Below are 16271 nucleotides of genomic sequence, written 5' to 3'. Positions count from 1 at the left end.
TTTTCACATTTTATTAAGCCGTGGCCATGACTTAACTGTCTCATACTCATGCCTTACTAAGTTGTGGCCACAACCAAACTGTCTCATTCCCACACTTTACTAAGTCGTGGCCAGGACTCAACTATCTCATTACGACATTTTACTTATCCTGGCCATAACTGAATTATCTTGTTCCCATGCCTTATAAAGCCGTGGCCATGACTTAACTGTCTCATTCCCATGCTTCAATAAGTCGTGGCCACGAATTAACAGTCTCATTCTCACACTTCAGTAAGTCATGGTCACAAATTAACTATCTTGTTCTCCTGCCTTACTAAGTCATAAGTCTCCATTTAAACACTCCAATGCATTTTCAGTTAAACAGATCTGGTCACTGAAGGTAAAGGTAAGGCAGTCCGCTCTGTATGTAAAGAAGCCTCTGGAATATTTTAGAGAATACAGTTTCTCCACTGCCAACGTGTGAAAATGTGACTCTAACGAGTTACTAGACGTTGTGCCACAACAAACATGACACGTTGGCTGCCCAAGACAAAAAGTTTGTGCACCCTGCTCTAAAACAGTGAGACACTTATAAACCAAAAATAATGCAGCACAGTGTCAGATTCATAAATCAGTGCAGTAATAAAGCACAAACGCAGCAGAAAATAACCTGAACCAGTAACATCTTTAAGGTTTCTCCCTCATTTTATACAGAAAATCTGCATTAAATCTACACAGTTAGGGGAATACACACTCACACACACACCAGCACCAGTCCTCCACCCCTCCCCCTCACACACACCACAGAGATGGGAGCATTGCGGCAGAACCGTGTTCACACACACCACTGCCTCTGAACGGAAAAAAAAACGAGGTGGTAAAACAAGAACGGCTAATCAATTGACCTCAATTACGAGTTGCAGTCGCTCGGTGGATGAAAGGAGGGAGGAGAGAACGAGGGAGTTCTTTTTTTAAACTGTAATGAAAAGCTGTACCGGTGAAGTTCTGTCAGTGAGAACAGAACAGGGCTGGACTATGGTCAGCAGGACACTCGCACCAGGCTGCACTGCCTACAGCAGGGGTTGGCAACATGCGGCCCTTTTACTGCCCTGTTGCGGCTTCACAGCAGAATCAGATTTGTAGGTAAAAATAAAATAATCCTGCTTTACAGTAAAATAAAGCTCTGCTGATCGTTCAACACAGTTTAACAATAAATGGTCTTAAACACTGGAGTTAATGTAGAACTGCTGATTCACCCTTTAACCCTGAAGGTTGGCGCGCAGACTGCTGGTCACCATAGCAATGCAGATGTCTCGTCTGGCTAGCAGCTAACGAAAAGGCAAAGAGACAGATTTAAGACAAATATCAATAATTTGGAGACGAACAGACTTATTTGCATTTATAATCACTCCAGCTGGTTTCCTGATATGTTTAATCTGCAATGAGAAACTATCAAATACTAAAAAGTCATGAGGCTGAAGTCAGTTTCTCATTTGCCAGCTTCTCGTTTAAATTCTCCTGTTCCACCTTAAATGGTGCAACAGTTACACTCTGGCTCTTCAGGCAGCATTTAAGGTATAATGGGAGAATTCAAACAAGAAGCTGTCAAATGAGAAGCGACTTCAGCCTCGTAAAAAGTCGAACGGTAAGAGACATTTTACAAGAAACTGTTCTACTTTTGTGGAAAAGTTTCCTGCTGGAGATGTGAGAAAAGCGGCTATAGCAGAGCTAAAGCTTAAAGCAGAGCAAAGTAAGTCTGCGTTTTTGTTTTTATTAGATTTTTAGCCTGTACTAGTATATTAGGACACACTGAGACATATTTACAGCCAAGATGGTAAAATGGGCATAAAATATTGTGGCTTCCAAGGTGGTTTGATTATTGTTGAGAGGACAAAATGGCTCTTCTTAACATTTGAGTTGCCGACCTCTGGCCTAGAACATACTCAGTCATGTAGTGTATGAGCTCACAACTGGACTGTTAAAGTGATAATTTGGCAAAAACATGAAGCTGTTTCTTGTAATAGACTTGCTAATGTGGTTTTTGACCAAAGGCAGACAGATATAAAAATGAGGCTACTATGCAAATTAATCTTGTGGCCAAATTAAGATTATGTAGTCAGAATTATAGAAACATGTTTATTGTAACATGCTAAAGCATGCGTAACGCCCAGTCAGGTGTGGAAATATTTATTAAAAACTCCCAATTAAAAAGGACACACATAATCTCTCATGCACATTCAGCAGGGGGAGCTATTAGCATGGCGGGCAGTGTTTAAAATGTCAGTTAAAAAGAAAAACAGTCATGAACCCACACCAGTATGAGACGAATGCACATGTTTGCAGGCACAACTTTTAAAGAGGTCAAATTTCATTTAAGATTTTCATGCAGACACTGAACACTTAAAAAGCAGGACAAGTGAAAAGTATGGTTTTTCACCATGGAGATATTTATGAATGTCTGAAAATGAATCTGTTCTAGTGAGAAAAGGGAAAAACTCTCCAAGGCAGTTGGCCACGCTGGCCACAGATTGCACATTTTTAGTGGCCAAAATGTGAAATGCTGGGGCAGAGGCACGAGGCAAGAGGCAAGAGGCAGCGTAACTGCTTCAGACACTGTTTGACAAACTGTTCTCTATAAACATGGACAAAAGTATGTTGCATAGCTAAAAACTGTAGCAACAGAAGAGAAGAGAAGAAAAAAGAGAAGAAAAAAGAAGTCAAGAGAATAAAAAGAAGAGAAGAAACAAAGATAGAAGACAAGAGAGGAGCTGAAGAGAAGAGAAGAGAAGAGAAGAGAAGAGAAGAGAAGAGAAGAGAGAGAAGAGAAGAGAAGAGAAGAGAAGCAGGAAAGAGAAAAAAGAGGAGGGGAGAAGAAAGAGAAGAGAAGAAAAAAGAGAAGAGAAAAAAAGAAGTGAAGAGAAAACGAGAACAAGGAGAAAAAAGAAGAAAGAAAAAGAAGAAAAGAGAGGATCTGAAGAGAAGAGAAGCTAGAAAGAGAAAGAAGGAGAGGAGAAGAAAGAAAAAAGAAGAGAAGAGATGAAAAAAGAATATAAAACAGAAGGAATAAAAAAGTAAAGAGAAGAGAGGAACGGAGAGATGCAGAGAGGGTTCTGCTCGTCCTTCTGCATCCCTCCGCCACGGCCTTATCTCTCCTTTTTTCACTTCTTGTTTCCTGGGCTGTGCTGGTGATGAATTACAGGATGCTATCTCTCCACCTCTCTCTCTCTCTGTCTTCGTCTACCACTCTCCATCTCTCTTTTCTCCCTCCTCCTTTCTTTTTTGTCCTCCCCTTTTCCTTTTCTTCTTCTTTCTTCTGCAGGCTACTTCCTACCTTGGTCTTGCTCTTGCTCCCTCTTTTTATCCAATTTTAACACTTCCTCTCTCTCTCTCTCTCTCTCTCTCTCTCTCTCTCTCTCTCCTTCTCTTTCTCCTGCCTCTCTGCTCGTTTGCTCTTATTCAGTATTGTGTGCCTTCATCCTTTAAATATCCTTAAACCAGCCTACATTAATCATTTCACTCTTCTCTCCCCCTCCCTCGCTCCTCTCCATGCTCCCTCGCTTCCTCTGCTCCCCTCAGACGACCTCTTCTATTCTCTTTTCTTGCAGAATCCTTCCTGACGCTGCTGTATCCCTCCTTCTTTACGCTTATCCTCTTTTCAGGGGGCTGTAATTCCATTAATTCACACCCAATAACTCTTTAATCCGATCAGGCTGGACAGAATTCTGCAGTCCTGAGTAGAAGCGCTCGCTGAGTGACGTCTCATTAGCTGAGGTGAGGTGCTGAATCTGGGGATATGGCTGTAATATTTGATGTTACTGTCAAAAATGATAAAACAAACCACAAAGGTATAGAAAAAGCAGTGAGGCATTAAAGCGACAGTTCAAAATCAGATTTACTCAGTATAGCTGGTCAGTCACAGCACGTTTGCTTCTGTAGTTTTGCACTGGATCTGAGGCTAATACAGTTAAGATCTAATGTAATGTAATACACCACCAATTAGCAAGTAATGCAGTGATTTCACACACAGATAACTGAATTCCACACAACTAACAAACAGGTGGCATCTGTAGGAGTAGACTATGTTGACAATGTATTCAAAGAGCAAAAGACAAGAAGAGAAGAGAAGAGAAGAGAAGAGAAGAGAAGAGGAAAGGAGAAGACTAGAGTAAAAGAACAGAGAAAAGAAGAGAAAGATAAGAGAAAAGAGAAGAGGAAAAGAACTGAGAAGAGGAAAGAAAAGAAGAGAAGAAAAGACAAAAAGAACAGAGAAGAGAAGAGGAAAAGAACAGAGAAGAGAAGAGAAGAGAAGAGAAGAGGAAAAGAACAGAGAAGAGAAGAGAAGAGGAAAAGAACAGAGAAGAGAAGAGGAAAAGAACAGGGAAGAGAAGGGAAGAGAAGAGAAGACAAAAAGAACAGAGAAGAGAAAAGAAGAGAAGAAAAGAGAAGAGAACAGAAGAGAAGAGAAAAGAAGGGAAATGAAGAGAAGAGAAGAGGAAAAGAACAGGGAAGAGAAGGGAAGAGAAGAGGAAAAGAACAGGGAAGAGAAGAGGAAAAGAACAGGGAAGAGAAGGGAAGAGAAGAGGAAAAGAACAGAGAAGAGAAGAGAAGAGAAGAGAAGAGAACAGAAGAGAAGAGGAAAAGAACAGAGAAGAGAACAGAGGAAGAAGAGAAGAGAAGAGAAGAGAAGAGAAGAGAAGAGAAGAGAAGAGGAAAAGAACAGGGAAGAGAAGAGAAGAGAAGAGAAGAGAAGAGAAGAGAAGAGAAGAGAACAGAAGAGAACAGAAGGGAAGAGGAAAAGAACAGGGAAGAGAAGAGAAGAGAAGAGAAGAGAAGAGAAGAGAAGAGAAGAGGAAAAGAACAGGGAAGAGAAGAGAAGAGAAGAGGAAAAGAACAGGGAAGAGAAGAGAAGAGGAAAAGAAGAGAAGAGAAGAGAAGAGAAGAGAAGAGAAGAGAAGAGGAAAAGAACAGAGAAGAGAAGAGAAGAGAGGAGAAGAGAAGAGGAAAAGAACAGAGAAGAGAAGAGAAGAGAAGAGAAGAGAAGAGGAAAAGAACAGAGAAGAGAAGAGAAGAGAAGAGAAGAGGAAAAGAACAGAGAAGAGAAGAGAAGAGAAGAGAAGAGAAGAGAAGAGAAGAGAAGAGAAGAGGAAAAGAACAGAGAAGAGAAGAGAAGAGAATTCTTATACATGTTTTTGGCAATGTTGAAATCTGAGTGAAGATTTGATGTATTTTACTTGATGTTTTACATCGAATTATAAAAATTTGAACGTGCATTTATTTCATTCTCTCTTTCTCTTTTCTTCTGGATTGTGTTTGCACACTTTGCATTAAATGTATGTGTGATGTGTTATGTGAGGTTCAAAGTTTCAAAGGTTACATTTGTACATGATGAACATACAGACCGAACTGTAGCCCAGAACCCGAGCACCGAACAGAACCGAACCGCAGGTGCTTTGACTCACCGTAGTGGGGGATGATGGCCCAGGCCATAGCGGAGGCGTAGATGCCACCTATCATCCAGAACATGCAGAGCCAGCTCAGGTGCTCACCGCGCTTCTCCCGCGCCAGGAACTCCGCAAAGTACGAAAACACGATGGGCACCGCCCCACCAATCCTGCAGAGGAGCATGGGAAAGCAGATTACACACAGTCCTGCAGAGGGCAGGAAAACGGAAGCAGGAGAAATGCAGGGTAAAATATGAGCACAGCCCGAGCCTGATATGTGTTCAAGAGATGACATCCAAACCCAGTGTGACCAGTTAGATCCCCTTGGATTTATTACAAATAGAGGAGGCTCTAAAATGTATACATCAAACAAAATTGGTGGATAAACATATGTATAAATTATGCATATTTAAAGCTGGCTGTGAACTCGCTAATGTTGATGCTAATGAGACACTGTATTCACTAACGGCAGCAAATTTCCTGAAGAAAATGCAGAATGATTGCGCAGCTGAAACTTGTTGCTAGGTGGTTGGTAAGTTGTTTCTAGGCAGTTGCTATGGCATGAGGGGTCTGAACTGAGTGGTTGTTAAAGAGTTACCATGTGGTTGCTGGTTGTTGTGAAAAATGAATGTGAATCTATGGGAGGAAAGAAGGATGAAAAAACGACACACAGAGGAGCACCGGTCAGTATGGAGTTTGAGGACCTGCCCTGAGTGAGGACGTGCAGTTTGGTGGCTGTCGGGCAAAGAAATATTTCGGTTTGTGTGGGGGGCAAAAACGAATGGGAGTCTAAGGGAAAACGAGGGATGAGAAAAAAAGACAAACAGATGAGTGCGGGTCAGAACAACATTGAATTTGTGTTCAAGGACCTGCCCTGAGATAGTATATGCGAAATGGAGTATTTCGGTCGAGCAGAAGTTCAGCAGATAGACATACAATTTTTTACCCCATTCATTCCTAATGAAAAAAGTTCGGAATTTAACGAAGATTTTATGAAAACCGTACGAATTTATAAGGTTGCTAGGGTGTTAATAAGTAGTTGCTGTGAAATTTCCGGTGGTTGCTGAGGTGTTGCTAGTAGGTTGCTAAGGTGTTGCTAGTAGATTGCTAAGGTGTTGCTAGGTGGTTGCTATGGTATCTTAGGTGGGTGATATGGTGCTGCTGGGCATTTGGTATGGTATCCCAGACCGTTGTTAAGGTGTTGCTAGGCGGTTGCTATGGTATCCCAAGTGCTTGCTAAGGTGTTGCTAGGCAGTTGCTATGGTATCTCAGCTGGTTGCTATGGTATTCCAGGTGGTTGTTAAGGTGTTGCTAGACAGTGGAGTCCAAAAGTCTGAGACTACATTGAAAATCTGTTTTTTTTTTAAATTAACAACAAAGTTTTAGAATTTTGTAAAAAAATTAAAATAAAGAAAAGTCATGAGAAGAAGTTCCAGTCACAGGGCTGGTTCCCTAACCCCTAGCCCATGACTGCCCCCAAATTAACACTCTCCCCGTCTGGGAATCGAAACATAACAGCTATGTTAGCTGCCTAGCTTGTTGCTAAATATACTCGCTTTCATGGAAGCATCTGGGTTTTTCCCACTTTTTAGCTTGAAAATGATGAAATTCTGAACTCTTCCCACTTCAGAGTCAAGTCAAACACAGTGTTGTTCCTTCCAGTGAAGCTGGTGTTCAGACTCTCAGGTGGATCTGATCTGCTCATCAGGCTTTTATAGTTATTGAGTCCATGCATCTTGAGTGCACGCTGTCCGCAACGCAAATGAGGGACACACTGTACCAAATCAAATACTAAACAATTCTGAATTTCACTGCTAAAATTTGTTAAAATGTTCAAATTCAAAAGACTCTACTTTTCACGCAAGTTGTTAAGCTAATAATGTAATTTCGCAGAGGAAAGAAGAAACAGGAGAAACAATTCAGAAATCACCGATCCTTCATTAATATAATATTGAGATCTGCTTTCTGCTTTATTTCTCTGAGACAATGAGAACCATTTTTTTTCCTCTGGGTTGTGATGTAATTTGTAATGTAATAAATCAGAAAATAATGCAAAATAGAAGCTTTTTCACTTTAACATCCAGAAAACTAATCCCATCCCAATTGTTTCTTATCCGGTTTTGACCAGAAGAGGATGGGCTCTCCTTTTGAGTCTTGGCTTAAGATTTCTCTCTTTTGCTCTTAGGGAGTTTTTCCTTGCCACTGTCTCCGTTGGCGACGCTCATGGGGGCTCGGACCTGGATTTTTCTGTAAAGCTGCTTTGTGACGACACCTTTTGTAAACACCACTATATAAATAACACTTCAATAGCACTTTAGACGGACACAATGGAAGAACTTGTCAGGCGTTAAATGCACAAAGCAAAGTTAGCAGGTCCTGTTTTTCCATCACTGCGCAGTTGGAGCTGGTAAGTGTCCTGAATTTAATCTCTGCTCAGCCACTACACACATAATTAATACATATAATCGACCCCCTGCTTCAGGTCTGTGTCTGAGGATGACCTCTGACCCCATGTGGAGCGTGGGGAGGTGGGGTAGTGGTGGTGGAGGGGCTGCAGATTGGAGAAGCAGCACTGCTGAAGATAAGCCCTCCACAAGGACAGAGCACAGGCCACTCATTCAATTAGCAATAAAACGCACTGCTGTACTGCACCTGCCTCTCTCTCTCTCCCCCTCTTTCTCTATCTCCCTCTCTCTATCTCTCTCTCCCTCCCTCCGTCTCTCTCTCTCCCTCCCTCTCCCTCTCTCACTGCTGCAATGTCAGAGCAGAACATACTGCTCACTGGGCTGTTTTAACCTGCTGGCACTGACCCATAACTTACGCACAGAGCGACATAAAAACAGAGGGTGTGTGTGTGTGTGTGTGTGTGTGTGTGTGTGTGTGGGTGGGGCCGGGGATGGGTAGAAACATAAAAAAAGAGAGAGAGAGAGAGAAATGCGGACAGAGGCGGGGAAAAGAAAAGAGAGAAAGAAAGCGAGAGATAGAAGACTGAGAAAAACAGCAAGGTACATTCTTAAAAAGATGGTTCTTGGTAAAGAAAATGGTTCTATATAGAACCATGAACACTCAAAGAACCCTTTGCATGATTAAAGGGTTCTTTGCGTCATGAAATGGTTCTTCATACTGATGGAGAATGTGCTGTAGATGGTTCTGCATAGAATCTTCTTGAAAATGGTTCTATATGGCACCAAAAAGGGTTCTGCCATTGTTACGATGTCAAGCTTGAAACAATAGGAGAACCCTTTTTGGTGCTATATAGAACCATTTTCTTTCCTAAGAAACCTTGAAAATGTAGAATGAGAAAGGATGAGAGAAAGCTGTATGCGTACAAGGTAGAGAGAGAGAGAAAGAAAGAGAAAAGGGGTAGAAGGGGAGAGAGAAGAGGGAGAAAGAGAGAGAGAAAGAAAGAAAGAAACAAAAAAGAGAAACAAAGAGCGAGTTAAAAAGAGAGTGAGAGAGAGAGAGAAAGGGGAGAGAAAGAGGGAGAGAGTGAGAGAGATAAAGAGAAAAGACAGATGGGTAGAGTGAGAGAGGTAGAGAGATAAAGGGGAGAGAAAGAGGGAGAGTGAAAGAGAGAGATAAAGGGGAGAGAAAGAGGGAGAGTGAGAGAGAGATAAAGGGGAGAGAAAGAGGGAGAGAATGAGAGAGAGAGATAAAGGGGAGAGAAAGAGGGACAGAGTGAGAGTGAGAGAGGCAAAGGGGTGAAAAAGAGTTAGAGAGTGAGAGAGAGATAAAGGGGAGAGTAAGAGGAGAGAAAGAGGGAGAGAGTGAGGGGAGAGAAGAAAGAAATAAATAGAGAGAGACAGAATGAGAGAGGATGAAAAAATGAGAGAGAAACAAGAAGGAAAGATATATGAGAGACCGGAAGATGAGAGAGGAAGAGAAAAGAGAGGGGGGAAGATATATGTGACAGATAGAAAGAGAGGAAGAGAGTGGAGAGGGAGAGAAAGAAAGGAAAAAGAGGCAGAGGGGGACAGAGACGAGGGAGAGAGAGAAAAAGTAAGAGAGAGAGAAACAAAAAAGAGAAACAAAAGGTGAGAGATAGAGAAAGAAAAAAGAGAAACAAAAGGTGAGTTAAAAAGAGAGTGAGACCGAGATAAAGGAGAGAGAAAGAAGGAGAGGGTAAGGGAAAAGAGGAGAAAAATAAAACAGAGAGAGATAGAGTGAGAGAGGATGAAAAAATGAGAGAGAAACAAGAAGGAGAGAGATATATGAGGAAAGGGTAGATGAGAGAGAAAGAGAAAAGAGAGAGTTATATGAGAGAGAGAGAGAAAGAGAGAGAAACAGAGTGGAGAGTAAGAGAGAGAAACAGAGCGGAGAGAACGAGAAAGAAAGAAAAAAGAAATAGAAAGTGAGACAGAAAGAGACAGAGGGAGAAAGAGAGATGGTGAAAATGAGGGAGAGAGACACTCACAGAGGAGTGTTCATCTCAGCATGGAGTCAGACTGAACGTGCTGGAAGGTGCGGGGGGTCCCTGTGTGTCTGTGTGTGTTTTACTCCGAGAGCAGAGACCCCCATAGAGAGACAGAGGCCCCTTAACTGCCACGGTTACAGCCTGAGGTCAAACTGAGGTCAAACTCCTGCCGCAGCCCAATCAAACGCTAAACTGCTCCCTGGACCGCTGTAAAGAACCCTCTAGCATTAAATGAGTAAAACGGCTCTGGATGAGGATAATTAAAGAGCCCTCGAGTCGTCCGAGGCCCTCGCTGCAGAGAGGACGATCAGCTACAACACCAAACTTCAAACACGGACAAATATGGAAAGATTAAAAATAAAGTTTCAAACACAAACAACATCAAATTTGATCAACATCAAATCTGTAAAATACACAGTTCTGAGATCATAAACATGCCAGTCGTTCACGCCAGCCACAAACATCCCCAGAGGAAAGAAATGCTCTAAATGAGATCTCCTCTCGATCTCAGGTTCTTCTCCTAGACACAGTCCAGTTTGAGATCAGAGTGAGACTTTAGTCATATTCTCCTGTTTCTGAAATTCGGCTCCTGAGAAATAAAACTCAGATTTTCTCACTTTGATCAAAATGTTGTCACACTTGTGGCTTAACTCTTTAGTGTCTCACTCGTCTCACCACAGTCTCAGCTGGATAAAATCTCCATAAGAAAAGTATGAGATCTCATCATCATCTGTCAGGGCAAAAGGAGAACCCGTGCTTTTCTCCTTCATCACCAGAACTTCTCACAGTGAAATGCTGATGTTAATCTGGAGAAACAATTCAGAAATCTGTGATTCTTCATTAATATAATAGTGAGATCTGCTTTATTTCTCTGAGACAATCTTAAGAAAGAAGTTTTTTCCTATGGGTAGTAGTGTTTAATGCAGAGAGCTTTTTCATGTATCAGATGTCAACTAGGCAGACACATTAAAGCTGCGTCCCAATTCAGAGGCTGCATCCTTCTGAGGCTGCATTTGAAGGCCGATTGCGTCACAGTGGTGCGACTAGGCTGTCCCATTTTGAACGCTCCTTCATATGCGTCCGAGAAACGTGTCCTTCTTTTCCAAGGCAAAGAAGGACCCAAAGGGTGGTCCTTCGCCAACCAACATATCCCGAGGTTCACTGCGTGCCGGGGAGGATTCAAGAACGTGGCGGCGTCAGCAGAGGAGCGAACGGCGGCTGAGGAGATACTTTAAATGTAAGTATTGGGTTTAAACTGAGTCGAATAGCCAACGATACAAATGTTAAAAAACCGATGTGGTCTGAAGCAAAACTTAGATTAACATTTCGTTTTGTTTTAGGAAGCAAAGAGCCGACAGAGAGAAGCATCTCCAGCTCTAATAAATGAAAAAATAAAAAAATAAAATCAAAGTTTAACAGAACTTGATGAGAACTTGAGAACTTTAACAGAACTTGATGAGCGGCGTTTCGTGAAGCAGCGGTGAGGGCGGGAACAGCGGTGCTGTCCACCGTAGAGCAGACCATCTCATTTCGGTTCAGCCTTTGCGCACTGAATTGGGACACAGCTATAGAATCATAAACAGTGATGATAATCAAATAGATATAGATAAATTATTCTACCACTCTGTTGTAGTGAGTGCTCTATTCTCTGCTGTTGTGTTCTAGGGCAGCAGCATTATCAGAAGTGCTCTGAACAAAATAAACAAACTTATTAGGAAGGCTGGCTCTGTTGTTGGAGTCAAGCTGGACTCTCTGGAGGTTGTGGCAGAACAGAGGACACTCAACAAGCTGTTAGCCGTCTTGGACAGCACCTCACAGCCCCTGCATGCTACACTGGATAAACAGAGAAGCACATTCAGGTCAGACTGTTACAGCTGCGCTGTGATAAAGAGGCCGTGTGAGATCTTTCTTACCCACTGATATACGGCTCTACAGCGAGTCTCCTTACTGCAGAGATGGTTCTGATCTCCTGCTGTCTGAACTGAGCTGAACCTCATCACTATATCACCCCTCCTGTTAATACACACTGTGCAATATATCATAACCGCTACTGTAACGACTCTCACTGCGCACTTTACTCTGTAATACTGCTGCAACTCCTAGTTATGTCTGTACTCATTATGCTTTTAGACTACCTCATACCACTTAGCACCTGCTCTCATGTAAACACAACAACTCTGTCTTATATGCCATGTAAATATGCAAATATAGATACTTATACTTTTATATACTTTAGCTTATGTCTATTTTTATTTCTATTTTTTTATTTTCTGCATGGTTTATGTAAGTTGTATGTGCAATTATATGCCTTGCTACTGAAACACTGCAGTTAAAAAAAAATGAAGTTCTATCCATCCATCCATCCATCCATCCATTCACCCACCCATCCATCCATCCATCTATCTATCTATCTATCTTTTTTTAATATAATATATTAATAATTTTTATTTTAATATAGTAATATATTTTTTTAATATATATTTTTAATATTTTACTCTGTGTTCCTTGGGACATTAGATAGATAGATAGATAGATAGATAGATAGATAGATCTATCGATAGATCTATATCTATCTATCTATCTATCTATCTATCTATCTATCTATCTATCTATCTAATGTCCCAAGGAACACAGAGTAAAATATTAAAAATGTTTGTATGATACTAAACTTGAAGTTTAACAAAACTTCAATGAAATATATAAGATATAAATAAGACAAAACACGGCTTAACAACTCCTCATCAAAACTTTCTGAGAACTGTGTGGGCGTGGCTAATGATCATCTTGACTCACAGCTCTCTGTCCAACACTCCTAGCTTGCTCTGCCCCTCTTACAGAACTTAAATCATTATCCAGCTTTTATGTGCTAACAGCTAACTGGACGAGAAAAGTCACGGACAAACAGATGAGCAGACGGACGGATGGACGAAACATTGCAGAAATGAAAGAACAGATGAATAAATAATGTTGGTGTTGGATAAACAACGAGCTTCTGGTTATGCAGTGTTAGCTTTAGCTCACTGAGTTTCTCTGACTCTAAAGTTGTTCTGTGTGGGTGGGGCAAGAGACATAGCCTGTGATTGGTCAGGGGAATGATTACAGAAGCTTTACCCAAGATTAGGACCACCTGGTTTACATAGAGAGGAGAGAAATATTATGAAATAAATGAAGTAATACAAAGCCAATACAAGAGTCAATACACTCGCAGAAAATAAAAGTACTAAACGTTCACTGGGGCAGTTCTCCTCTTGTCACTGGGGTGGAACCCTCAAGGGTCCATCTCAGTACCTTTAGTCAGGGAACATAACTGAACCATAATCCACTGAAATGATGTGTTCTAAGCTGTACTGACTCCACACACCCCGTCTCGTCTCCAGGCTTTTATTTTACTGATCTGTTTTAAAACATTCGGTTATGAAAAGGTACAAATACGAACTTTTCACCTGGACAAACTTATTTAAGGTGCAGAATCAGACCTTAAAACCACTGTTGTACCTTTGAGGGAACATTTACACTGTTTGTACCTTGATGAACGAAAAATGTACCTGCACAGAACCTTTATTTCTAACAGTGTAGACTAACTGATTATGAAAGAAGGCTAGAGGAAATACAACTACAAGGCAGGGGTTTCCAATAAAGTGGCCAGTAAGTGTGTAACCAGGTTCTCTATTACCTTTAACATTTTGACATTTTGGACAAGAACCCAAGGCGCATCTTCAGATAAATCATACTACAAACTTGAAAAAGATGGTTCTTCAAGGGTTCTTTAATAAAGGCAGTGGTTCTATTTATAATCATGAGTACTGTATATGCTTAAATGGTTCTTTGCATGGTGAAATGGTTCTTCAGACTGATGGAGAATGTGTTGTATATGGTTCTCCTACTGTTTCAATCATTTTTGGTGCTATATAGAACCGTTTTCAAATAGGTTCTATATACAACACTTTCTCCACCAAACTGAAGAACCATTGAAGCACGCACATGGATCTACATAGAACTCATGGCTCTAAATAGAACCATTCCCTTTACTTAAGAGCCCTTGAAGAGCCATCTTTTTTAAGTGTGTACCAGAGAGAGTTCTCCAAGCTGTTCTTAGCCCTGTAGGGAAGGTACTCACCCAAACCCCGAGAGCATCCTGCAGAAGAGGAACGTGCTGTAGCCCTGCACGAACGAGGACAGGAAGGCGAAGAAGCCGTTGACAGACATACACACCAGCAGGCACTGCCGTCTGCCCACTTTATCCGACAAACCGCCCCAGAAGAACGCTCCCACCATCATCCCCAGGTACACAATACTACCTGCAGATCACAGAGAGAGGGGTTATAAAAGGTTATGAATCATTTGTGTTGAGTCTGTTTTGGTTTTTAGGATTTGAAATGCACAGTGGATGAAATCAGACAGAAAGGAAGAAAAAAGAAAGGAAATTTCTATCCACTTCAGTTCAGTTCAGTACTGGAGTCATTACACTAACACATAAGTGTATAGCAGTAGTTCCCAAACCAGTCCACAGGGACTTTCACACGGTCCAGATTTTTGCTGCAACCTAACTTGCAACACACAGGGGGAGAGGGACCGTCTGGGGGTCTTTTCTGGGGTCCCTGAGGACTGGTTTAAAACACTGGCATACACTAAATTGAAGAGCTTGCTGGTATCATGGTTATATAACAGGTACACTCTCAGAAATAAAGGTACGAAACTGTCACTGGGGCAGTCCCCCTCTCATCACTGGGGTGGAACCCTCAAGGGTCCATCTCAGTACCTTTAGTCAGGGAACATAACTGAACCATAATCCACTGAAATGATATGTTCTAAGCTGTACTGACTCCACACACCCCGTCTCGTCTCCAGGCTTTTATTTTACTGTTCTGTTTAAAACATTCAGTTATGAAAAGGTACAAATACGAACTTTTCACCTGGAAAAACTTATTTAAGGTTCACAATTGGACCTGAACATCCAAATGACATGTTACGTTTTTCATGGCCTCAATATATTAATTAGTGTTAACTCAAGTTAGGTTTCGTCTAACCTACTAATTAATATATTTAGGCCACAAATTAATATGCACGTTTTTCATGGCCGTGTGGCCTCGAATTTATTAATTTGTGGCCACACAAAACTTAATTCGGTGCCTTAATATATTAATTCATGCTCATGACTGATTAAAAAATAATCTTATTAAAAAAATATTAATATGTTAAGGCCACGAGTTAAGTTTCTCATGGCCACGTGGCCTCGATATATTAATTTGTGATCACAAGAAACTTAACTCATGGCCTTAATATAATAATTCATGCTCTTGACTTACTTAAAAAATAATCTCCATGTCACCTTAGGGGCTCCGTAGTATTCATAACCATTTATTGTAATAGCTTTCTGTGAGGGAGCTTTTCGAGGCATTAAACTACTCAGGCGTCTGGTTCCCATCACCACCACTGTGAACGGAGCATTTCACATCAGTCCATGTAAAACATTTTGGAATTCTTTAATGCATGTGAAAATCTAGTCTTATTTTTGCCTCTAACATGGCTGTACAGAGTGAATTCTGGTTGTTTTCATGGAAAAACTTAACAAATAATTTTGCCCAGATTATGCGGGCACTATAAGCATATGTTGCAGGCACAAACATGCCTACGTACACATACATGCATGAAACCGACTGCTGTAATTGAAAACTACAGGTCTGATTGAACGAGTGCTTCTTTAAGACACGTTCCTTATGCTCAGCAAAGCCACAGACGGAGAGAGAGAGCTAGAACATGAAAAACAGAGCCAGGCAGATCCATTTCCCTCTGATACTGTAGCTGTAACAGCCTGGAGGCCCAGCTGGCCCAGAATATACATACATACACAAACACTGGCATAAAATGCTGACTACAAAGACTAAAGCTGTGATAAAACAGCTCACACAGCAAAGCAGAGGAGGCTCGTCTCTTCTTCTCTTACTCTTGACAGTTTACACTCTTGTGTCTCCATACAGTCATCCACCCTGTCCTGCTTTCTCTGGGGTCTGCACTTTCTAAAGTACTCTAGAACTGTAGTCTCGTGGGGACAGTCGTGATCTCGTAACAAGAACATCTGGGAACAACCAAGAGAAATGTTGGGCTAAATGTGGGTGGGAATGTAGACTATTCAGGGTGGGAAATTTGGGATAGGTTTTAGAGGGTTAGCCAAAAACACAGCACACAACGGGCATGGTTGATGGTCGTAGGGTGACTGGTGTGTGCAGCAGTGCCTAGCCAAGCAGCTAAGCCTGCAGATATCAAGCTTACTTAGCGACCATAAACAGTACAAGCAGACAAGCATACCATCTAATGCCTACTGACTGCTTATCATACAGTCTCTTTATTATGTGTTTCTTAATAGTCAGTGGGGAAGATACACTTTATGGTCAAAAGTATGTGGACACTTAACCATCACACCTATATGAGCTTGTTGT

General features: G+C 41.4%; 1 protein-coding gene across 1 annotated transcript in view; it reads right to left on the bottom strand.

Annotated features, from left to right (window-relative positions):
• LOC118820638 (synaptic vesicle glycoprotein 2C-like) overlaps nucleotides 1-16271 on the bottom strand; it is a 66990-nt gene that overhangs the window by 26391 nt on the left and 24328 nt on the right. Inside the window, exons 3-4 of the mRNA XM_036589025.1 lie at nucleotides 13952-14132; nucleotides 5439-5590 (exon numbers count right to left, since the gene is read on the bottom strand). Of these exons, the coding sequence (XP_036444918.1) occupies nucleotides 5439-5590; nucleotides 13952-14132 (333 nt within the window). The remainder of the gene's footprint in view (nucleotides 1-5438; nucleotides 5591-13951; nucleotides 14133-16271) is intronic.

The sequence above is a fragment of the Colossoma macropomum genome, unplaced genomic scaffold (genome assembly GCF_904425465.1).
Source record: "Colossoma macropomum unplaced genomic scaffold, Colossoma_macropomum, whole genome shotgun sequence".
Taxonomy (NCBI): Eukaryota; Metazoa; Chordata; class Actinopteri; order Characiformes; family Serrasalmidae; genus Colossoma; species Colossoma macropomum.
This window is presented reverse-complemented; position numbering and strand designations above follow the sequence as displayed.